The 24,598-nt window shown below is 39.5% G+C and overlaps 2 protein-coding genes and 1 pseudogene across 2 annotated transcripts in view; all 3 read right to left on the minus strand.

The window, feature by feature from the left end:
• The window catches only part of LOC114630098 (zinc finger protein 54-like), a 50,405-nt gene extending 33,326 nt beyond the window's left edge, over positions 1-17,079 (minus strand). The window contains exon 1 of the mRNA XM_028778177.1: positions 16,974-17,079. Coding sequence (XP_028634010.1) covers positions 16,974-16,991 — 18 coding nt within the window. The 5' untranslated portion in view covers positions 16,992-17,079. The remainder of the gene's footprint in view (positions 1-16,973) is intronic.
• Positions 332-5,754, minus strand: LOC114630094 (annotated as a pseudogene).
• Positions 17,080-21,381: 4,302 nt separating the features above from the next.
• The window catches only part of LOC114630100 (zinc finger protein 54-like), a 25,541-nt gene continuing 22,324 nt past the window's right edge, over positions 21,382-24,598 (minus strand). Inside the window, exon 6 of the mRNA XM_028778178.1 lies at positions 21,382-22,454. Within this exon, the coding sequence (XP_028634011.1) occupies positions 22,311-22,454 (144 nt within the window). The 3' untranslated portion in view covers positions 21,382-22,310. The remainder of the gene's footprint in view (positions 22,455-24,598) is intronic.

Consider the following 24,598-nt stretch of genomic DNA (forward strand, 5'->3'; position numbering starts at 1 on the left):
TTAACTGGAGTTCAATTGCAACATACAAATAGCTACACACAACTGTCTTTACTGTCAACTTCAGAGGATCTGATGTCCTCTTCTGGCTTCTTCCTGTACTAGGCATACGTGTAGCACAACACACATACTTGCAGGCCAGGCACTCATGCACATTACAAAAAAATAAAAAAACTTTCCCTGCAGTTACATTTACAGAATTTCATTTTTAATATAAGCTTTGTTACATGTTTAAAGATTTCAGTCTTCATTAAAGGATTTCACAAGCTTGTTATCTTTATGAGTCTACTACTTATCCCCTTGTGATTTTAAAGTAGGGAATAACAAATAAATGTTATGTCACATTATTTACAACAGTATACTTTTCTCCAGTATGAGTTTTCTGATGTCTTCTAAGATTTGAAATCCACACAAAGGATTTATCACAGACTTTACATTTGTTAAAGTTTCTTTCCACTATGAATTCTCTGATGGTTTCTAAGATGAAAGCACATAGTAAAAGGTTTGTCACATTCCATACATCTGTAAGGCTTCTCTCCTATATGAACTTTCTGATGTCTTCAAAGATGTAAGCAGCTGGTAAAAGGTTTGTCACACCCCTACATTTGTAAGGTTTCTCTCTGGTATGAAGTTTCTGATATGTTCGAAGACTTGTGTTTTCACTAAAAGATTTATCACATTCTGCCCATTTGTACGGTCTCTCTCCAGTATGAAGTCTCTGATGTATTCTAAGAGATGAGCATGTGGTAAAGGATTTGTCACATACACAACAATGGTAAGGTTTCTCCTTAGTATGAACTCTCTGATGTGTTCTTAGATACGTGGGCTGGGTAAAGGATTTGCCACATTCTACACATTTGTAAGGCTGCTCTTTAGTATGAATGTTCTGATGAATGTTTCTGATGCTGTCTAAGAATTGAGTTTCTAGTAAAAGATTTGTCACATTCCTTACATCTATAAGGTTCCTCTCCAGTATGAACACTCTGATGTCTTCTAAGATATGAGTTAAGAGGAAAGGATTTGTCACACTCCTTACCCTTGTAAGATCTCTCTCCAGAATGAATTTTCTGATGTCTTTGAAGACCTGAGTAATGGGTAAAGGATTTGTCACATTCTCTACATTTGTAAGGTTTTGCACCAGTATGCATTTTGTAATGCCATTTAAATTGTGGTAATTCCATAAAAGACTTACCACATTCTTCACATTCATATTGTATCTCTGGAGAATGAGTTTTCTTACGAATTCTGAATGATGCATAGCTGATAAAGGACCTGTCACACTGATTGCATTTGTAAGGCTTCTCTCCAGTATGCAGTCTGTAATAGCTTTTAAAGTGTGAAAGATAATGTAAGACTTTGCCACATTCTGGACAAGTATAATGTTTCTCAGCACTATGGATTGTCTAATGTGTCCTGAATGTGGAAGAGTGGGCAAAGGATTTGTCACACTCTTTACATTTGTAAGGCTTTTCTCTGGTGTGTCTTTTCTGATGGCTTTTAAGTGCTGACAACTGAGGAAAAGACTTTCCATATTCTTTGCATTTGTAAGGTTTCTCTCCAGTATGAAGGCGTTGATGGGTTTTAAGAGTTGTGTACTGGGCAAAGGCTTTGTCACAAAAGTTGAACTTGTAGGGTTTCTTTCCAGTGTGAATTCTCTGAGGTTTGTGGAGGTACTGAAGTATTTCCTGCATTGGCCACACTGGTATAATTTCTCTTTAATGTAGATTGTTAGTTGTTTGAGACTGTATGTAGACCTGAAATGTTCATCATTTTTCCTGTCTCTTTTCTTTGTTTGCACTGTTTGTTCTCTGATCTTGAGCAATGTTGGAACACAAAATGGAAGATTTCTCACAGTCTTTAGATTTGCAATGTTCTTCTCCAGTGTGCATGCTGTTACGTCTGTCTGGGTCTGACAAGTCAACAGTGGAATCCCTATCATTACAGCATTTATTGTTATTAGAGGTTTCTGTAGTGTCACACCTTTTATAAAATGCAGAGGTTGAGGAATCATGAAACATTTCACCAAGCTCATTACACTGATAAGACTCCTTTTCACTCCTCACATGTTGATAGACAGTATCATGTATGCAATAGTTCTCTGAAAATGGGTACAATTCAGATTAATAGGGCTTGTTCCCAGATTACACATGTGACAAATGACTCTCTCTGTAAATTCTCTTTTAAGATAATTCAACCTGCAACTATTTAGAACAGAGCTCCCAGTAGTTGTCAAGAAACTTGAGGACAAGGGAGGCTAGAAGCAAACTATTCTCACCGACATAAACCAGAGTGCTGTAATTCTGCAACATCCAGTCTCTGTACAAAGCCTTCCCAGCATGGTCCTGACATTGCCTGTCCTTCTGGGAGAAGTCCACAATCAGATCACTGGCTGTGAACTGACCACAAAATATAAAACAGCAGTTTGAGTCAGTGTCCTGGTGCATACCTTTAATCCTAGCACTTGGAGTTGGGTGGAACTCAGTGACTTCCAGTCCAGTCTGGTCTACAGGATGGGTTTGGGTCCAGTCGAAACAATACAATATGTCCATGGACAGACTGCTTAAACTGAGGGGGCAGCAGATTATTGCTGACATTTTCTTATATAGAAGAGTTATAGAAGTTATTGAAAAGATGTTTTATAGTATTATACTATACAATAATACCTTTTCATCTCTGTTTTCTGGTTGGTATGTTTGTCTGTTTTCCTTTTTCTTCTCCCTCCTCCCCCAGACAGAATTTCTCTGTGTGACCCTGGCTGTGCTTAAACCCTCTCTGTATACTATGATGTCAAGGAAACATCAGATCCACCTGCCTCTGTTTCTCAAATGCTTTGTTAAAGGCTTTGGTAACACCACCTGTATTATACAGCCTTTTCTGTGACACCAGAGTCATCCGTGGCCTTCTATACAGCCTTTTCTAACTCTGAAAATACTGTCACCTGATCCCTTCAAACAGCTTATTGTGCTTTTCCAGGCTCAAGAAACTAAGCACAAAAACACACATTTCTTTTACTCTTTCTTTCTTTCTTTCTTTCTTTCTTTCTTTCTTTCTTTCTTTCTTCCTTCCTTCCTTTCTTCCTTTCTTCCTTCCCTTCCTTCCTTCCTTCCTTCCTTCTTTCTTTTTCTTTCTTTCTTTCTTCCTTCCTTTCTCTCTTTCTTTAAGACAGGGGCTCACCATTTAGCTCTGACTGCCTTGAACTCACCATGTAGACCAGGCTAGCCTCCCACTTCCTGAGATCTCTCTGCCTTGGCGTCCCAAGTGCTGGGATTAAAGGTGTGCCTGGTGTATTTACATCAGAATGCTGTATTTACATCACAGAGCACAAGTCTCAAGTGGAAAATGAATAGCGGATAAAAAGTTACTTTTAAATGTTAATATTTACAACCATATCCCTGGAACTCCCCCCCTCCCAAAAACAAAAAGGAAAAAGAAAAAAGAAAAAAATCAGAATCGATTAAATCTGCAGCCACTCTTTTCTTGACTACTATCTAAAAGCTCTCCAGGGATGCCAAGTCACCAAGTACATCCCCCGGGTATAACAGGAGAGGAAGCATGGATGATTGTAAAATTCAAGAGCTTTGTCCTTTTCACCTCAACAAAGAGAAATGGTTTGCAAATGTCGATAAATCCAAATATTCTACTACAGTATTCTAAGAAGAATATTTTGGCAATCAGAAGATGAAGAAAAAGAATCAAGATGAGTCCATTAACTCAGTGTTCCCGCTACCGTTAAGTCCCTCATCTAACTCCTTCCACTCTGGAAACTTTTTTTACCCCAACCCAGACTCTAACTTCCTCCCACCCTCTGTTTCCGGTGAATGGCCCTGCTCCGCGGAAACCGGTCCCTCCCACTCAGGCTTCGGTCCATGCAGCAGCTCCAGAGCTTAGGCTGCTCTGGACTAGCTCTGCACAGCCCGCCTACATGCTTGCTGCCAGCCTAGACCTGAAGTGCACCTAGTAGAATGCTTCCCTGCCATATCTGATGCCCTCACCCCCACCTCATAAGGAGTTCCGAATCATTCAGATGCGTGATTACCAGCCACTCCGCCTCATACTTCGTAACAAAAAATAATAACAGGCTGAAGTTAGAAACCAGAGTCCCATCTCCAACATACAAAAATGAGAAGTCAAAACTAAATGCAGAAATTTTGACTTGGGGAGAGAAATTTCAAGAAATGTTTTGGAAAAAAAAAAAAAGATGTCTAAAGAAATCAGTGGTCAGCCCTTTGCTAACAGCTTAGGGCAGAATTCGTCCTGTGCTGTACTGCTTTCATCACTAGATGGGGGTCCTGTCAGTTCACTAACTCGGAGTCTTCTGTGACTTGTGCACAAAGTGCTTTTGAGAGAAAACTTACAATTTTTTTCTTTTTTAAAAGATTGATTTTCTTATTTTATGTATTAGGAGTACACTGTCGATGTCTTCAGACACACCATAAAGGGACATCGGATCCCATTACAGATGGTTGCGAGCCACCATGTGGTTGCTGGGAATTGAACTCAATACCTCTAGGAGAGCAGCCAGTGCTCTTAACTGCTGAGCCATCTCTCCAGTCCTCTTCTGTTCCCCCCCCCCCCTTTAATGGAGAGATGAATACAGAGACTCTTGGCTGTCCCAGACGCAGAAAATAAGTATGTGGTCTCAAGGCCTAAAAAAGTCAGTTACACCATCCCATCTGTAGCTCTGGGAACATGGAGGAAGAAGAGGTGGTTAGGAAATAAGAAGGGAAAGTGGAGGAAGGGCTAAGATAGGCCAGTCTCTCTGGACTCTATACACTCTATACAACTATCACAGTCAGTAACCAATAGCAACTATCCTTGCCTGCTCTAGCCTCACTCAAGACCACAGTCAGTCTAGGAAAGGGAACGGCTCACTTTACCTCTCAGACGTTGGCTGTGAATAGTTTGTAGAAGAATCACTGCTTTAGTTGTTACCCTGTGCTGAGCACATCAGGCTCCAGCACATAGCTGCAAACCCACAGTCTCACAAATGGCTCTGGGTCATCTCAGTGAATTCCAGGCAAAATGAATAGAGATGAACACAGTACAGTGCCTGTTGGAATTGTGGGCCAGAGTCGTGGAGAGGTAAGAATGAGAGTGGACACACACATTTTGTGTGTATATACACATATATGTGAAACAGGTAATAATAGAAAGTTGGGGGGAAGGGAATTCATTCATTCCTGCAAGACAGAGTTTCTCTGTGTAAACCTGTGTTTAAAGGCATGTCCAACTCAATTTTTTCAAATGACCACGTCAGTCTGTAATTTTTTGTTTGCACTGGTATCTCATGGGATTTTTTTCTTTTCCTTTTCTTTTTTTGCTATTGTCGTTGTTTTGTTTGTTTTTGTTTTGTTTTGTTGAGACAAGCTGACCTTGAACTGACTGAGATCAGCCTACTCTGCCTCTGGAATGCTAGGATTAAAGGCATGTGCCACCATGCCTAGCTCATTATCTGGTTTAGTATCAGGTAATATTAAGACTCAGGAAGTCTTGCTTTTTTATGTCAAGAAATATGAAATGTTAAGTCGCTTCGCTATTCTTCTTTGGAGTTCTGAGAGACTCTTGTCAGCCTGTTCCTAGGGTGGCTTTCACGGTTGCAGTTTGTAGTTGCTTCAGTCACACTGGCACTTGTAGTCTTGCTCTGACTATTCATTTCATGTTGTTTACCTTTGGTGTGTTACATGCACCTGGAACCTCACCTATTTCACTCAGAGGCTCCAATCTAGTGCGGTAGAAGTCTTTGATGTCAGTAGACATAAGTCCCGATTGTCAATTCATTTTTATCAGGTAGGTTGTGCCTTTACATTGGGTAACTGTCAGGATATTATAAGCTGAGCAATGCTCCCTTTCAAAGGCAGAGGCGGGCAGATCTTTGTGAGTTCAAGGCCAGCCTCGTCTTCAGAGTTAAGTTCCAAGTCAGCCAAGGTTATGAAGTAAGTAAAACCTCTACAAACAGACAGAGGATAAGAAAACATATTTTGTACAAGGTCATTCAAGCCTTCAGATCTAGCACTCAGGAGAGAGAAGCAAGGGGAAGTCTGTGTTCAAGGCCAGCCTGATATACATACAGAATCTAAGACAACTGGCAATACACTGACCGACCCTGTCTCAAAATAAAGCAAACTCCTCCCAGAGAATTATGTATGATACCGGAATCCATACATGCTTCTAAAAGAGGAATCTAATGAACAGTCCTACTCATCTATGATGCCTATCTAAAATCAATTATCCTCTTATCTTGGCAGAATAACTCTTAAGGGTTCAGTAGTGGCAGCCTCACCTTGGTGGTAACCAACAGCTCTCTAATTGGACTTAAGACACTCTTAACAGAAGCAAAATCATGACTGGCACTGGAAACCTAGTTATCTATTCAGTGCTGGTGAAGTCATGAAGCTTGGAGGAGAACCAACAACTAACACTTTATTAAAGAAGCATAATCCCTAAAAAATAACTAAACCTTTTTCCTTGTACTCACAGATAAGCTTAGTTTTCACCCTTCATCAAGGACATTCCCGTTTTCAATAGAGACCAGTATTTAAAACCACACACACACACATACACATACACACACACACACACACACACACACACACACACACACACACAACTAATCAACATGCAGAGTTTTGGAGCCTAGGCCCAAATGGTACAACTAAAAAGACAAACAAACGAACCAAAAAACCTCCTGCATCTAAGGCTCAAGTAATATATTTGAAGAATGAGTAGAAAGATGATCAAGGAGTTTGCTGTGAGATTGTGTTTTCTAGTGTATTAGTCAGGGTTCTTTAGTGTAACAGAACTTATAGAATGAGTCCTCTATCCATCCGTCTGTCTGTCTATCTGTCTGTCTGTCTACCTGTCTATCTATCTATCTATCTATCTATCTATCTATCTATCTATCTGTGTGTATGTATGTGTGTATATATATGCGTGTGTGTATGAATATACATATATATATATATATGACTTACTGAAATGTCTTACATTCAATTTTATTCTGTGGGCTCCTTAGACCAATATGTGTCTATGGTGGTTAACTCTGCCTCTTCAGCTCTGATCAGCAGGCTATCTTTGCTGATTTGGGCTGGAGTGACTGTCCTCTGAAGTTTTTTTGTTTTGTTTTGTTTTTTTCAGTATTCTGCAAAGAAAATCTCTTATATACTGTTTGGTTGCTTCACTTATCAATTAAAAAACATATGACTTATAGTAAAAGGAAGAATAGAAAGTAGAACCTCCAGTAGGCAAAAGGGATTCTTGGATAGAGGCAAGTGCATGAGGATTGGGCCCCAGACATAGAGGAAGATGATCACATGTTACTAAGGACCAGGTAAACAGCCATGTGGCAGAATTTAAAATAGAATAATAGGATTACTAAATTATAAACAAGTCAAGGTACATGTCTAGCTATGTGTCCTAGGTCTTTGTAAATGTATTTGAGTCTCAGAGCCATTATTTCTGAGAGCTTGTGGCTGGGAGAAAAACCAGACCCTTACAGAAAACTCTCTACTACAAATGGTATACCATATGTGGAGCATAGAATCCAAGCTAATGTGAGAAAAATCCTGTGTAAAGGCACTAACTCTTTCTGAAACTAGGTCTATCTTTTAATACACAGAGGCTAAAAATTTCTGTAACCTAGCAACCACACTTGGCTCCGTAACCTAAGAAGATAGAGAAGAAACACTCCCTGAAGCCAGCTGCAGCTCCTGAGGCCCTCTTGAGCTACTGAACACTTGGGCAGAGGTCTATAAGTAGTGGGTAGAATGGGGAACTGGAGCTGGATCAACAAGAAACTAAATTTCCTTTAGAGGGAGGTAGGTAGCCCATGGGAAGACCACAGCCCAATTTGGGTCCATGTAAGAGAAACACACTGAGACCCAAGCCAGTCAGGGCAAACAGCTGCTTCAGCCCAAAATGGCAAAGGCAGCCTGCTGAATGGAGTTGAGGGGCTGGAGTCAATCAGTATAGACACTTGCTGGGCTGAGGAGCATACAGACACACAGAAGGGTAAAAGGAACCTTTTTCTAAAGCTGCAATGGGACAGAAAAGCCCTACTCTTCTAAACTGGTAAGGAATTAAGTTTAAAAACGAACTAAAGAGGGATAGAGACCAAGTATAAAACATCATATATAAATATAGTTTAAAATTGATAAATTAAAGTCTTTAAGGATACAATTAGAAATTAAAAGAAATGTTTTCTATGTTAAAAATGGGAAAAGACACAATGTCACAGAGCATCTAGATTATGTATAATTTTGCTGTACTTATCAGCAAAAAATTATTCTTTTCAGTATTCATTGCAATTTTATATATCCTTTTAAAGAAAGATCAAAATAAGGCACACTTGGAAATAGAAGAGATTAAGATATTAGATGCTAGATTAGAGGCCATAAAACAGAGGTCAGAAGATTCTTTAAATCTGAGCAAAAAATCTTCACAAGAATCCAATCCAGAACCTACAACAACAAAAAGGAAGGTTCCAGATTAAAAAAAAAAATCCACAAAGGCTTTGCAAATTAGAATGGCGACCCATAAAGATGCAATATATTGAATTAAAAATCCAGATTCTACTTAGGGATTGCTACTTGGAGCAATGTCATACAATGGAGTATGTGTTTCATTTTCTAGAGTTTGTAGTAGTGAGATATCTACATATGTTGATGCATCATGTTGTTGATGCATATTCAGAGTTCCAATGGTCTTCTGTCTTAAATTCTGAAAAGGATGATTCTGAAATTGTACGTTTAATCGAGATGATGAGTATCTTGGAAATACTTTTGACAATCAAAACTGATAATGCTCAGGCATAGGCATCCATTAGAATACAACAATCTTTTAGACACTATGGCATTAAAACTGTTACAGATGTAACTTACAATCCTACCGGCCAAGTAGTTATGGAGAGAGCCAACAAAACTTTAAGGGAGATGCTCACAGAACAGAAGGAGGATAGCAAAAATCTCCCAGGGATAAAATAAATGATGTTTGTTGAGTTCGAATTTTTTAAAAGTCAAGGAAACAAACAGGTAGCATGGCTGCTTTAAAAGTACTGGATTTTAGAAAGGACTGCTAAATTACATCAGCTTATTGACACTCTAATTCCAAAATAGAAAAAAGGAAGTTGTGTTGGGGAGGAGATTTTACATTTCTTCCAGCAGGAAAAGAGAAGCTCTGGATTCCTTTCAAATAGATAAAAGTAAGATATGACTCTGGAAGACCCTCTGAAGATCTTGGCTGCAGACAAGAAGAAAGAAATTAGAAGACTAAACAGGACAGGTAACATGATTTGGTGATCCATCCATATCTGAGACTGACTGAGGCATGAAAATGTCTCTAGCCAGAACCTTAACTATGCACAGCTAATTAATCTTTGGCTACAAAATCCTCATGAGTTTTTATTACTTGCCATCCTGTCAATTGGCATAGGTAGCAATTTATCTTACAGTTTGGTTATACAATCCAAACTAATTCATAAAGAAAGACATATGCTTTACCTGTTCATATAAAGAGCAGAAAAATTATCCTTAACTGATCTGTGTACATTGCCCATTACACACACACACACACACGTGTGTGTGTGTGTTTTACCTCTAAAAGCTTATATATTTACAGAAAAAAAAAACAAAAAAGCAACCCTAACAAGATTCACCCTTGGGGATGCTGAGATTCGGAGGCATATTGTTTCATCATCCTGCAAGATCCTACCTCAGACTGCCTCAATGCTGTTTCATCAGAACATGCTTCCAGGATAATTTCAAACCAGCTAGCTCACTTGGAACAGACTTTCAAACTGTTCCAATCAGGACTTCATTTAAGCATTGATTTTCACAGTGTATAGAGACCCAGACAACGACTGTTACAATTAGCTTTTAAGACTAACCATTTTCCCCATGTTAATGGGCCCCCCAAAATGGAAAGTGACACCCCAAATCAGCAGGAAGCAAATTTAAGAGAACTATACCCCATTCCCAAGAGGTAGGGTGGATGGTTTTTGGTCTCTCAACCAATAATGGATGTTTGTCATCATTTAAGGGGTATGGTTACAAATAGATATGGTCTTAGTCATGAAGGAAACAAAATAGGGAGGTTAGATTCAGGGATTTTTTTCTCTGTGTCTTCATTTCCTCTATCCCTCTTTCTTTCCTTTTTAGTGTTAGGGGAAAAAATAGAAGGTGAAGAGATGAAAAGAAAAGGGGGATACAAGAATAATAGAACAGAAGGGCAGATTATTAAGTTTATTTTTAGAACAAAGAGCATTCATAAGGGCAAAAATCTTACATTTGTATAGATCCTTATATATTGATACAAAATTGAGTGCATATTTTGGTATAATATAGTGTGTATAAATGTTTTCAATTTTTAGTTGAGGTATTGTTTCTATATAATTCATAAAAATGTAATGTACAATTCTAGCCTCTTTGAAAGCTGCTATTGCAAACTGTTAAGGATAAATAAGTAGGACAAGTTAATACCAATCAAACTCATGGTCATGCTGGATACTAATCTAATTTATCACAGAAATATGCTTACTTCCTAGGTTGAACAAATAGTAAATAGCTAAAAGCAAGCAATGTTTGCCTATTCAGATATGGTATAGCTAGACAGATGGTCTTCAAAAACCTCAGAGACCTACAGAAAGTTGAAGTAGAAATTTCTGGTTTCTTTGGAAAGTTGGTTTTATCAAACGATGTTTTGCTGTGGCATACAGATGAAAAGATGTTTTGCTAAAGCAGACATGTGAAAGGATGTTTTGCTGAAGCAGACACAGGTCGAAGGATGTTTTGCTATAGCAGATACATGAAAGGATGTGTGAAGAAGGAATATAAATATGACCTCACAGACCATGGGCGCTAGAGCATTGGTTTGCTTTGTTCTACCTCACTATTCCTTGCTATCAACATGCATGTATTGGTTCACCTTACATTGCATTTCTGAGCACCACTTGTGGTGACACCATTGAGACAAACTTGCCAAAAGAACTTCTTATGAGCTTCCTGTGGCTTCTTGATGCTTCTAGGGCCTTGGGCCAGTTGGTGAATCTTGTGGTTTCCTCTGGATTGAACTGCCCTTGCTGGTTCACGTGTGGTGACTGTCAACTGGACTGGGCTGTAGCTCCTGGTTCATGTGTGGTGTCTGTCTGCTGACAGAACTGGCCTCCAACTGCTGATTTGTGTTTGGTGTGTCCTACTGGACTGAACTGCTGATATACTGACAACGAAAATCGGACTTGCTCCCAAAGAACTATTTCTGAACAGGACTACTTCCCCTGTGTCCTAATAACTTTTCTCTTCTACTACCTCTGGTGGGTGGTGGGCTAGCAGAGAGGATGACGGCTTATTAAAGTAAGTTGGAAAAAAAATTATGCTTACAGAAGCTGTCATTTAACAATGTTTTTACTAACCTAAGGCTTATTTGCAATGAGACATGTCAGCTCCTGAAGCACCTCCATTTTACTTCAAAGAGGATGAACATCAAAGAACCTCCTTTTGGAGTTTGGTTTAAATTAGCAAGGTGCCACTGGGGAAATGGGGGGAAAGCCATTGCTTCAACTGCAGACAAAATGCTGTCCAATCTGGACAAAAAAGATGCAAGGAAGTTGACTGCCAAGTTTTGCCAAGACAAGATAAGTAGTCCTTCATAATTCCCGTTTCACAAGATGGTCTGTCAGATATTCTGGGCCAGAAGGCTGACGATAAATGCTACAATATTAGAGAGAAATCTGGGGGGGACTGTTCAGGCAGCCTACTTTCTCTGTCGTTTCTATAGTTTTGGAAGCTGCTTGCCTGTATGTCCTACATTCTTTGGTAGTACTTATTCCTTCTCAAGTCTCTGATGGCTATATAGTTATAGTCTCACATATAAATTTAAGTTGTATAAGATTTAAATAGATGTTTGAGCTTAGTAATGCAAGTTATGGTAGAAAACGATTTACGTACAGAGCTCTAAATTCACCAAGACAGGATTGATAATACAATACTTTCTCCTAAGTTGTCGAATATGTATGAACTGGACATTGTGAATGGAAATCTTACCTAATAGTTTTAATGATTTTTTTCATATCAGTTACCACTGTATATAGTTTATAGATATTAGAGAAAGGGCCTTTATAGATATAAGAGAAAGAGCCTTTTATTAGACTAAAAGGGGGAATTGTAGAGAAAATCTCCTGTGTACTGACTGCATGGTTGCATCACTTGTCAAAACAAAAACTATGGCATACAGGAAAGGGTAGAACAGAAGGTGGGACTTCCGGTAGGTAGAAAGGATTCTGGGAGAACTGGAGCTCAGACATGCAGGAAGATTGTTGCATGCAACTAAGTACGAAGTAATCATCCAGGGGTTAGAATTTAATAGAATAATAGATTTATTGAACTATAAACCTGTCAGAAAGTGTGCCTAGGTATATGGCCTAGGATTTTGTAAATATATTTTAGTCTCAGAGTCCATTATTCTTGGGAGGTTGGGCCTGGGAAGAAAAACTCATGCTTACAGAAAACTTCCTACTTCAATTCAGCAAATTCAACAATGGCTGCCTATGACCAAAAAGTATGAAAATCAGTAGTTGCTCAGTGCACAAGGCTGGCTGTCTCCACTGGTCTTCAGTATATGCTGGAATCCGAAACAAGTAGGATCCAAAGCCAGGGAAGGAACGGCTGTACAAGCAAGACAAGGACAAGCAAGCAATAACAAAAGCTTCCTCTTTCCATGGGCTTACATAGGTTTCTGACAGGTTTGATGTATCTTCCCAGGTACTAGATCTGGATCAGATACATGTAGTTTCCTACCTCCACAGTTTGTACTAGAAGTGAAATCACCCAATTCAAAACAAGAAAAAAATAATGTCTCACAGGCGTGCCATTCATTTATGGATTGTAGTTCCAGGTGTAGTCAACATCCGAGAATAGCCATCAAACTCATTAATGTGAGAAGCTATATCTTATAATCTTACCAACATGAGCTCTCAAATATGAGATAAACAAAATCAAGAAAACTTCTGTGTGACCCAATTACAGCATTGATATGTGACACTATTCTTGTGGAAACAAAGACAAATATCTACTTATCCCAGATCATGAACCAGTGACAGATAAAGGTTCTGGAAACAACAAAGTCACACTTAGTGAAACAATGTAGATTACTTTTCAGGGATATTTACTCTGCATGTTTACCTGTGCGCCACTTGTGTTCCTGGTTCTCGCATAAGCTGGAAGAGGTTATTGCATGCCCTAGAGTTGAGGTTACAGATTGAGTGCCCATTTAAGGGTCTTGAATTCAAAGGTGAGTCTTGTGAAAGAACAGACAGAACACTAACTACTGGGTCATCTTTAAAGCCCAGTGGACCAGTAAGTCTAATTGGGATGACTTAAAAAAATAAAAATAATTGGGGTGACTTACAAGAGTGTGGATAAGGGGCTACTGATAAAAGCACAATGGTCTGAATAACAGTTACATTATCTTGTGAGGGTGATGGCCAAAAAAGCTGGAAATTGAGGGATCACTGCAGTTCCATGCAGCTGAACTGAGTTGGAAAGTGTGTCTTTCAAGCCACTCAATACCTCCTCCAGGAGCTTGCCTTGTGTTCTCTGGTCCAGGCAGCTTGACTGGTGTCTGACTCATGGCTGGTTTGAGCATCTTTTGTAAAGCTCATCTTGTCTCACCCTGTCAGCAGTCCTTGTCAATTATGTATGCCTGAGGCAGGAAGGCTCTACTGAATCTTGTCAGTTTCTTGGACTTCCTGAAACTATTAAGTTTTCTATTTCTAAACTTTGGGAGAGTCTCTATAGACTGGACAGTTCATGGCCCCTCCACTGCCCTGCAATTAAAGCACCTAGTTGCCGGGCGGTGGTGGTGCACGCCTTTAATCCCAGCACTTTCGAGGCAGAGGCAGGCAGATTTCTGAGTTCAAGGCCAGCCTGGTCTACAGAGTGAGTTCCAGAATAGCCAGAACTACACAGAGAAACCCTGTCTCGAAAAACCTAATAATAATTATAACAATAATAATAAAGCACACAGTTAATTTCCCTTTTCTCTAACACTGTATTTTTAAAGGAGCTTTCTTCAACATGAAACGGTTAAATCTCAGAGAACTCTGATACACTGTAATCATTCTTAGGCATGAAATCCAAGGACTTTGATTTTACCAGTGAGCACGTGGCCCATCATGTTCTTGTTTGTTTATTCAGTGTCTAGGCAATGGAATCAACTCAGAAATCCACCAACTGACACATGGGTAAATGAAAATGTGATGCATATATATAGAACCTGGTATATTATTTAGTTGTAAATAAAAATGAAAGTGTGAAATGTGAATGTAAATATAGGCAAGTGGAAAATATGGTGACTGTTACCAACCAGTCTCCAGCAGTCAAACAACACGTTTCCTCACATATGTGGGTCTGAGCTTCAATGATTTTGTTTGTTGAAGTACGACTGCATGTAGAAGCTAGGAAGTTAGAAATGGTCCGCTAGAGGGGAGATACAGGAAGAAAGGATAGATAGTTGAATGCAAGTGATGTGAAATTGGACAGTGGGATGTGGAAACAGAATAGTTCGAGTGTGTGGTGGAGGAGTGAGGAGAAGGGGCTGCTAAAAGGTCAACCCAAATGAGATGTCCATGAGGAAGTGACATGGAACTCTTACCGTTTTGCAAACAAAGTGAAAAAAAACTATGAGAGGATAGTAGAACATGTGATATGAAAGAATGGAGGATTCAATATCTTGTTAAAGTGTGTAACTGTGGGATGGGGCAGGAGAAAAGGAGGGAGAGTGGCTGCAATAACCAAAAGGATGTATGAAGAAGCTTGAAAAAATCCCATTATCTTAAAAGTTAAAGAAAATATCACTTATAAACCTTTGAACAGAGGTATGCTACATGGGTAAATAATACTTCTCACAGACACCAGGACTCTTAAATGAAACTCTCTATACCAGGCACTAGTTTGTGGTCCTCCTTTCTCCCTGGGGTCATTGAACAGCAGGCCATGAGGAAAAAGGAAGCAAAGTCAACAGACAGCCTGTGAGTACAATGCTTGGGAAATATCCATCCAAGAGCAGATCATATTAAAGTTTTGTTAAAGATCATGTTGTTAATCTGCCATCTAAATATTCATGTTTATAATGACCAGTTTGTAAAACTCTCCACCTTGGTGAAAGAAGTCTCCTCTTGCAGCAGGTACTGGGAATGCAGAGAACAACTGTTCAGGAAGTACTAACAAGAAAATGTGTAAGATTGCGGTGATTACCATGTATTCATGGTTGACAGAGGGTCCCCCAGGCTATTTTGCGTCATCAACAGTAGACTGGCTATTAATGGCATCGATGGTGATGTACACCACAATTAGAGGCCTTGGTCACATTTTTAATGTTAGTACATTTTATCCTTAATATTATTTTTTGAGACAGGATATATGTAGTTCTGGCTGTCCTTGAACTATGTATACCAGGATGGCCTCAGATTCACAGATCGTCTTGCCTATATCTCCTTAGTGTTGGGACAAAATGGTTTGCATAAGCTTGCCTGGAATTAAGAATTTTATTATGAGTTTCTGGATAATGACCAAAATGTTTATATTTGTGCTTTTCCCAGGGAATAGAGAGATAGCTTAGTAGGTAAAAGCAAGGGCTGCTCTTTTGGAGGACTGGGGATCAATTCCCAATACACACAGAGGAACAAACAACTGTCTTTAATTCTAGCTTCAGGAGATCTATTGCCAGCTTCTGGCTTCCACAGGCACCAGGCATATATGTAGTATACAGTGATAAAATCATGAAAGAACCCCCCTGACCCTCCAACACACACACACACAGAGAGAGAGAGAGAGAGAGAGAGAGAGAGAGAGAGAGAGAGAGAGAGCGCTTTTCTCAGAATTACATTTGAAAATTTTATTTTGACATGAACTGTTTTTTTCCCCCTAAGATTTAAAACTTAAGTAAATGCTTTTGCAAGTATCTCATCCTTATGTTTCTATTATGAACACTGCTCAGATTTGTAAGCAGAGAGAATACCAGATAAATGCTATGTCACATTACAATGGTATGTTTCTCTCCAGGATGAACTCTCAGATGTCTTCTGAGATTTGAAAGTTCCATAAAGGATTTGTCACTGTCTTTGCATTTGTATGACGTCTTCCTAGTATTAATTTTCTGATGTTTGTGAAGAGTTGAGTGCTTAGTAAAAGATTTGTCACATTCCATACATCTATAAGGTCTCTCTCCATTATGAATTCTCTGTGTTTTAAGTGAGGCCTGGGTAAAGAATTTGTCACATTCCATACATTTGTAAGGTTTCTCTTCAGTATGAAATTTCTGATGTGTTCTCAGAACTGAGCATGTAGGAAAAGATTTGCTACATTCCTTACATACATAAGGTCTGTCTCCAGTATGAACTCTGTGAAGATTACCTCTAAGATATGAATGCTGAGTAAAGAATTTGTCACATTCTTTACATTTGTAGGGTTTTCTCTCCAGTATGACTTTTTTGATGTTTGCTAAGAGATGAGCACTCAGGAAAAGATTTGTCACATTCCTTATATCAGTAAGGTTTCTCTGCAATATAAACATTCTGATGATGTCTTCTAAGATGTGAGTTATAAGTAAAGGATTTGTCACATTCCCTACATTTGTAAAGTTTCTCTCCAGTATGAATTTTCTGATGTCTTTAAGAGTTGAATTTATGCCGGGCAGTGGTGACGCAGGCCTTTAATCCCAGCACTTGGGAGGCAGAGGCAGGCAGATTTCTGAGTTTGAGGCCAGCCTGGTCTACAGAGTGAGTTCCAGGACAGCCAGGGCTACACAGAGAAACTCTGTCTCAAAAAACCATAATAATAATAATAATAATAATAATAATAATAATAATAAAAGAGTTTAATTCACAGTAAAGGATTTGTTGCATACCCATACCTCACATTTATATGGCTTCTCACCAGTATGGACTTTCTCATGCCTCTTAAGATGTGATAATTCAAGAAATGACTTACCAGATTCTTTGCATTCATACAAGTTTTCTAGAGAATGGCTTTTCTGATGCCTTCTATATGATGCATAGTGGGTATAGGCTATGTCACATTCCTTGCATTTGTAAGGCTTCTCTCCAGTATGCAACAATCCAAACAGAAACAACATGGAAAACAAAAGGATAGGCAGGAAATAAAAAACATGAACAAAAAAATCTAGCCACTCTGGATATCAATATGGAGAATTCTTAATCAAATCAGCATATCCTCAAGTTAAATAAATCTAGCACATGACACAGCTGTTCCATTCCTTAGCACATGCTCAAAGGATTCAACATCCTACTCCACAGATACGTGCTAACACATGTTCATTACTGCTATATCCATAATTGCTACAAAATGGGAAGAAACTAAATGTCCCGTAACTGACAAACATAATGAAAATGAAACGAGGAAATAATATTCAATACATCCTATGGAATATTATTTATTAAGCTATAAAGAAAACTGAAATCATGATTTTTACAGGTAAATGGATGTATGTAGAGATGATCACATTGAGTGGAGTAACCCAGACCCAGAACGGCAGGCACTGCGTGTTCCCTCTCATAGCAAGGTCCTAGCTGCACAGCTTCAAATGATCACAGAGTGGAGTAACCCAGACCCAGAACGGCAGGAACTGCGTGTTCCCTCTCATAGCAAGGTCTTAGCTGCAAAGCTTCAGGTGTGAGTTCACAACCTGGAGTAAGTGCAGTAACCAGAAAAGTAAAAACAGACCATGGTGGAACGCTAGAGAATCAGAGAGAAAAATAACAACTGATCTAGAGGAGGACATGGAAAAACAAAAGATGAGATTTAATTGTGTATAAGGGGTACATAAAACACAGGACAGTAAAATAAGGACAGTAAAATAACAGTAAAGATGTTTGAAAGAGTTATAATGATTAATATTATTCATCCAGGACAAAGGGCCTATCATACACACACACACAGACACACACACACACACACTTAAAGTGTAAATGAAAACTTTGCACTAGGATGATAAAACTCTCCACAGGAGCATACAACCACAACCTTACTAAATTAGCACAATGCCTAACTACATTCTAAATGCTTCTCCTAATTCCCACAGATACACATTGTATCCACTCTCATCAAGAATAGTTCTTGTAGCAATCATGGAGATTATTGCAGAAAATGACTATGAGTCAAAATGCAGAGTTGTGACGGTAAATCTAAATGACATATAAGCAACACAACTCCTGCACTAAGGCTCAGTGATCACTGAGAAGAGGGTGGGGGGTATGGATATTGTTCAGGAAACAAACCAGGAGAACAGGAGTCTGCTGTGACATTGTGTCAGAAACGTCAGAAAGACTACATGCAAGAAATCATACAAACATGGCTACCAAAACAGGAGCTGAACAAGGGCAACAGCAAGACACATGTGGAAGGAAGAAAACTCACTAGGTCTCAACCCTACACAAACATTAAGGAATTCTGGAAGCTGGAGAAACAGTCTTCCTTAAGAAGAGTACACCCTATGGGTTATACAATAGCAAATGTTCATCCCTGAAAACAGACAGAATGAGTTGGTTGTAATTTTATGTTTAGGAATCCACACAAACATACAACAGTAATAAAATAAAAACTTCTTAAAAAATAGTAAATGTCCATGTAAAGTCAAGGTTTTTGATCATCTAAATAAAAAAAAAAACTGGACAAGAATGGCTTTATATAATTTTCCATCACTTTTACTCATATAAATAAAACAATAGGATGCTAAAGAGATGATTCAATGGTTCTGTGCAACTGTTATTCTTTTAGAGATGTTTCAACAAAAATGGAACAGAAAATAAAAATTAGCAAAGGGAGAAAGACAGAGAGAAAAATAAACAAACAAACAAACACAACAAAATTTAAAATCCATGAATGAAGTAACCAAGCTTATGAAAGGTCAGTACAATGAAACCTTTGAATTATGGAAAGAACTGAAGAAGAAACTAAGTAGAAAATGAAAAGATATTTTACACAGACATAACAGGGCATAATATTGGGAAATTTGCAGAATCTCTGGAAGTGGCGTATAGGACTAGTTCAAACTCCATGACACTGTCCTCAATATACTTCACAGATATAGTAAAGAAAAAAAAATATATATGGTCAAAAATCCAGAATCTATTAAAAAAAACTGACAAAATGAACAAATAATAATATAGTCAATAAATAAGTATATTCTGCTCATTTATTTTGCTCAATATCTGCTGGAAGGCACAATGTGCACATATTAAAAAGCTCTGCGGTATAGTTCATAAGATATAAAAGATATATAATATACAGAGATTCTAGTTTTTTCCAGTGTCCACACTCAAGTTCCTACACAATAACAAATACATTTCTTTCAATTAATATTCCCTATACTAAACATGTAAACAGACTACACCATTCAAAAAAGAAAAATGATAGCAGATATTAAAGCATATTTTTTACAAAAGATTTCTTATCTAAAGATAAAAATACTGAGATTTTTTTTAAAATGCCATTAATACAGAGTACAGTAAAGATAGCTAGTGACCATAACTATAGTAGTGACAGAAAAGACAAAAGTTTTAAAATACAAAATAAAGAGTATCAGTAATTGGTAAAATAGTCCTTTAGATAAAAAGTCCTTGATCAAGACGGGTGGATGTCACAAAACACAGAATGCATATATCCGCAGCAAAAAGAAAACAGAGAAATATATAAAACCTAAAAACTGGTATATTGCCTCATGTGCTTTTCAGACATGGCTAATATTTAAGAGTTCTACATATGGATGCCAAGTCACTAAGTATATAACGTGAACGAATGTAAATTCCAAGAGCTTGGTTTTTTTCACCTCCACAAAGAGAACTGATATTCTCCTAGAGTATTCTAATAGGAATGTTTTGGTAATCAGAAAAATCGAAAACAAAACAGGATTGGTTCACTTTATATGAGCTAGACTTTATCCACATGGGCAGACATCCACAGCAGAATTTCAGAGCCAGCTTCCTTACGGAACAGTAGAGAAACTGAGGATGCCCTGCTCAGCTCTTGCCTGTTTCCCAGCCCCCGCAGCCCCGGGAGCCCCGCTGTGGCTCCAGCTGCTGCGCTGATGAGTTCCCAGGATGCCCCGCGCGGCACCCAAGGCTACTGGGAATTTTAGCTTCCCCCGAAGTCCACCACGTCATCCGACCCCAGGTCTGCACCACGCAGATTCCCCATGGTGCAGGCTCGGGAGCTCAGGGGAAAACTGTCGAAGCGAATTCTGGCTTTGGTTCTAGGTAAAACTTCCCTAACCTTGTAAGACTAGCGAGCAGTGAACTACGTGGAGACAGAACCGCTGCAAAACACAAGGCAAGAGGAATTTTTAATGATCCCACACTCCTTGGGGTCGTCCTACACCGAAGGTGGAGTGGCGACCCCGAACCGCCCATTTAGTCGGTTCTTAATCCATTTAAGGGGTAGACTAGAGAAACAGCGACTGGGCACAATATGATTGGCTGAACAGTGTAACTTTTAAACTGACTGGTTTTTAGGGAATGAGGTGGCAGGGGCTTCCTTTGCCCCTGGGTGGCCAACGGTCAGTCGCCTTGTGGAATGTGCCCTGACAAGCAGGTGGGGTTTTCTCCCTTAGTCTGAGGAATGTTGATTAGCCCCTCTCTCTCTTCCCAGCCTAAGCCCACCGGGAATGCTAATTAGCCTCCGTTCCTGAGCTGATCTCCTCACCTTCAGTCATTTAGCATCCCAGCTTCCACCCACGGCTTTCCTATAATTCCTCACACTTCTACACAGTTCCCCTACACATCCCCAAAAGTCGAATATCCTCCCAACATGCTTCCGGATCTCCAAATCTGTTTCCGGGTGAGCACCTACGCCCAAGCAGGGGCTGGTCCCTCCCACTGTCTCAGGCCGCCTTCTACGCAGCTCCAGCTGTCAGGCTGCTCCGGGCACTGCACAGCCTCCCCGACACTCTTGCTGTGAGCCCAGACCACAACTGGACATCTGAGCCCCACCCTAGGTTCTGAACCCTTTAGATAAACGACAGTCCCTCCAAAACTGGAGCAGTGGCTGTCCCTGAATTAGTTGAGTGCCTGTGGATTCTTTCCCCTAACCCGGCCGCCTTGTCTGGCCTTAGAGAGGATGTGCTTAGTCCTACAGTGACTTATGTGAGGTGGTGAACACAGTTGTGGTGGGAATCCCCCTTCTCAGAGGAGAATGGGAGCGGGGAGGGGGAAAGCTGCGAAGGTGAGGGAACTGATATTGGGTTGTAAAGTGAATAATAAGAAGCCTAACATTTTCACTGGACTACCAACCTCTGACCTACATATTTAATACCAAACAATAATAGGCTAAATTCAAAAGCCAGAGTCCCAGCTCCAACACACAAACATTAAGAAGCCAAAACAAAACTCTGAAATTTTTACTTGGGGAGAGATATTTAAAGAACTTGGATTTTGAAAAGAAATAGGTATCTCAAGAAGTCTGTGGTCCCGCCTTTGCTAACAGCCTAGGGGTGAATTCATCCCGCGCTGTATTACTTTCCCCACTAGATGGCGGTCTTGTCATTTAAGTCTTCTGTGACTCATACACAGGTGCTTCGAGAGAAAACAGAAAATGTTCCTTTTTCCTTCTTTTTAAAAAATGGAGTGGTGGATGCAGACTCTTGGCTGCCCCAAATGCAGAAAATAAGTAAGGTATGTGGTCCCGGGCCTAAAAAAGTCAGTTACACCATCCCATCTGTAGCTCTGGGAACACTGAGAAAGAGATGGTTAGAAAATAAGAGAAAGAGGGGGAAGGGTTAAGCCACACCATTCTCTAGACTCCATACAACTAGTGTAAACAGTAACCAACAGAAACTCTACTTACCTGCACTGGCCTCATAAGACCACAGTCAGTCTAGGAAAGGGAACGGCTCACTTTATCTCTCAGACGTTGGCTGTGGATAGTTTGTAGAAGAATCACTGCTTTAGTTGTTACCCTGTGCTGAGCACATCAGGCTCCAGCACATAGCTGCAAACCCACAGTCTCACAAATGGCTCTGGGTCATCTCAGTGGGTCCCAGGCAAAATGAATAGAGATGAACACAGTACAGTGACTGTTGGAATTGTGGGCCAGAGTCGTGGAGAGGTAGGACGTGAGTGTGGGCAGTATTAGATGTGCCCATACAAATGCACACACACATTCTGTGTATATACGTATGAGTATAAAACAGCTAATAATAGAAAGTGTGGGGGGGTGGAAAGGGGAGGGCTCATTCATCCACTCATTGACTGTAGACAGGGTTTTTCTGTGTAATCCTGTGTTTAAAGGTATGTGCTATCTACCATGCCCAACTCAAATTTCTTTGAAATGACCACATGAGTGTGTAATTTTTGTTTTTTTGTCTGTGCCAGTATCTGGTAGGATTTTGGTTTGTTTGATAACTAACTTACTGTGCTTGTCCATGAGGGAGACATTCCACCATGCCAGGATCATTATCTGGTTTAATGTCAGGGTATAGTTAAGGATTAGGAAGTCTTGTTTTTTGGGTTAAGTAGCTCTGCGGTTAGTTCTTTGCAGTTCTGACAGAATCCTGTCGATCTAAGTGTGAGGTTAATTTCAGGGTTGCATTTTATAATTTCTGAAGTCGCATGGCTACTAGTAGTCTTGTTTATATTATCTACTTCATGTTGTTTACATCTGGTGTGTTTATATGCACCTGGAACCTCATCTATTTCAAGTCATTTTGTGCAATAGAAGTATTTAATGTGAGTAGAAATTAAGATCCATTTGTTAACTCATATCAATCAGGTAGGTTGTACCTTTACCTTGGGGAACTGTCAGGACATTAAAATCTGGGTAGTGGTGGTACAAGCCTTTAATCTCAAGGACTCAGGAGACAAGAGGCAGTCAGATTTCTGTGAGTTCCAGGTCAGCCAAGATTACACCCTGCATCTACAAACACACATACCAACAAACAAAGACATGAGAAAAAGTTATATTTCATTGGGAAAGGTCATATAAGCCTTCAAACCTAGAACTTAAGAGGCAAAAACAGGGGAAGTCTGTGTTCAAGGCCAGCTTGGTCTACATACAGAATCTAGGCCAGCTAGCAATACACAGACAGACCCTATCTCAAAATAAAGCAAACTCCTCTCAGAGAATTAGCTTGTATGCTACTAGAATAAGCATACAAAGCTCCAAAGGAAGAATCTCACCAACAGTCCTCCCCGGCTAGAATGCCCATGAACCACACCGACGATCATCTTGTCAGGAGGACTCTAAAGATTCCGTAGTGGCCAGCTCACCTTGGTAAAAACCAACAGCTCTCTAATTAGACTTAAGACACTTGTTTTTTTTTTTTTTTTTTTTTGGTTTTTTGAGACAGGGTTTCTCTGTGTAGCCCTGGCTGTCCTGGAACTCACTCTGTAGACCAGGCTGGCCTCGAACTCAGAAATCCACCTGCCTCTGCCTCCCAAGTGCTGGGATTAAAGGCGTGCGCCACCACCGCCCGGCGACTTAAGACACTTGTAACAACAGGGAAACCATAACCGGTACTGGAAACCTAGCTAACTTCTCACTGTTGGTGAAGTTATGAATCTTGGAGGAGAACCAACCACCACCAATTTACTAATTCATATTAGCTCCTAATAAAATCCAAATATTTTTTCTCGTACCCACAAATAAACATTGTCTTCTTCCCTCAGCAAGGAAACTTCTTTCAGCAGAGAGACCACTACGACAAATCTACAACTGATCAAAATGTAGAGTTGTAAAGTCCACACTTAGTGGATACATCTACAAAACACTCATGCACTTAAGGCTCAAAAGGAATACTTTTGACGATGGTCTATTAATATTCAAGAGGCAGAGGATTAAGGAGTTTGCTATGAGATTGTTTCTCCTAGTAATGATGGGAGCTTATCCATAAAATCTCAAAATCATGCCTACCCAAACAGGAACTGAACAAACACAACAACAATGGACATGCCAAAGTGGACGGGGAAAAGCCCACAAGGCCTCAGTTCATACAGTGTGTACTACAGGCAACTGCACAATGCTGGGAGCAGGAGTCTCCTTCAGGGATGAGCATACCAACTAGATAGCCAAAACCAAATGGGCCAGCATTGGAAACACATACACAAGTAACATGATATAGACAGACAAGGTTAGATTTAGGAATATATATGTATATCAATTATACATAAATTATACATACATACACACATACATTTTATACATAAAATAGCAATGAAATGACAAGCCGTGAACTTAAAAGGGAGAAGGGAAGCATTCATGTGAGAATTTGGCAGTAGGAAAAGGAAATGAAACATGTTGTGGTTACACTATTATTTTAAAATTTTACAGTAGAAAAAAAAAGGAGAACAAAAATAAAAAAAAATACAAGAAACCCAAACAAAACCAAAAAAGTTTGAAAAATTATCAGTGAAATTCAGACAAGGATTCCTTTAAGCTAACACGCTGCCCTAACTAGTGTCCTAGTGTCCATCATCAGGACTAGTAACGCTAACTACTCTTGGCATAAACATGGGAGGAAGCCAAATACTGCTGGGGGAGTGGTGAGAACTAGAGAATCAACTTTGAAAATCAGTGTACATATTCTGTGTGTGTGTGTGTGTGTG

Source organism: Grammomys surdaster, unplaced genomic scaffold (assembly GCF_004785775.1).
Source record: "Grammomys surdaster isolate TR1022 unplaced genomic scaffold, NIH_TR_1.0 327, whole genome shotgun sequence".
Taxonomy (NCBI): Eukaryota; Metazoa; Chordata; class Mammalia; order Rodentia; family Muridae; genus Grammomys; species Grammomys surdaster.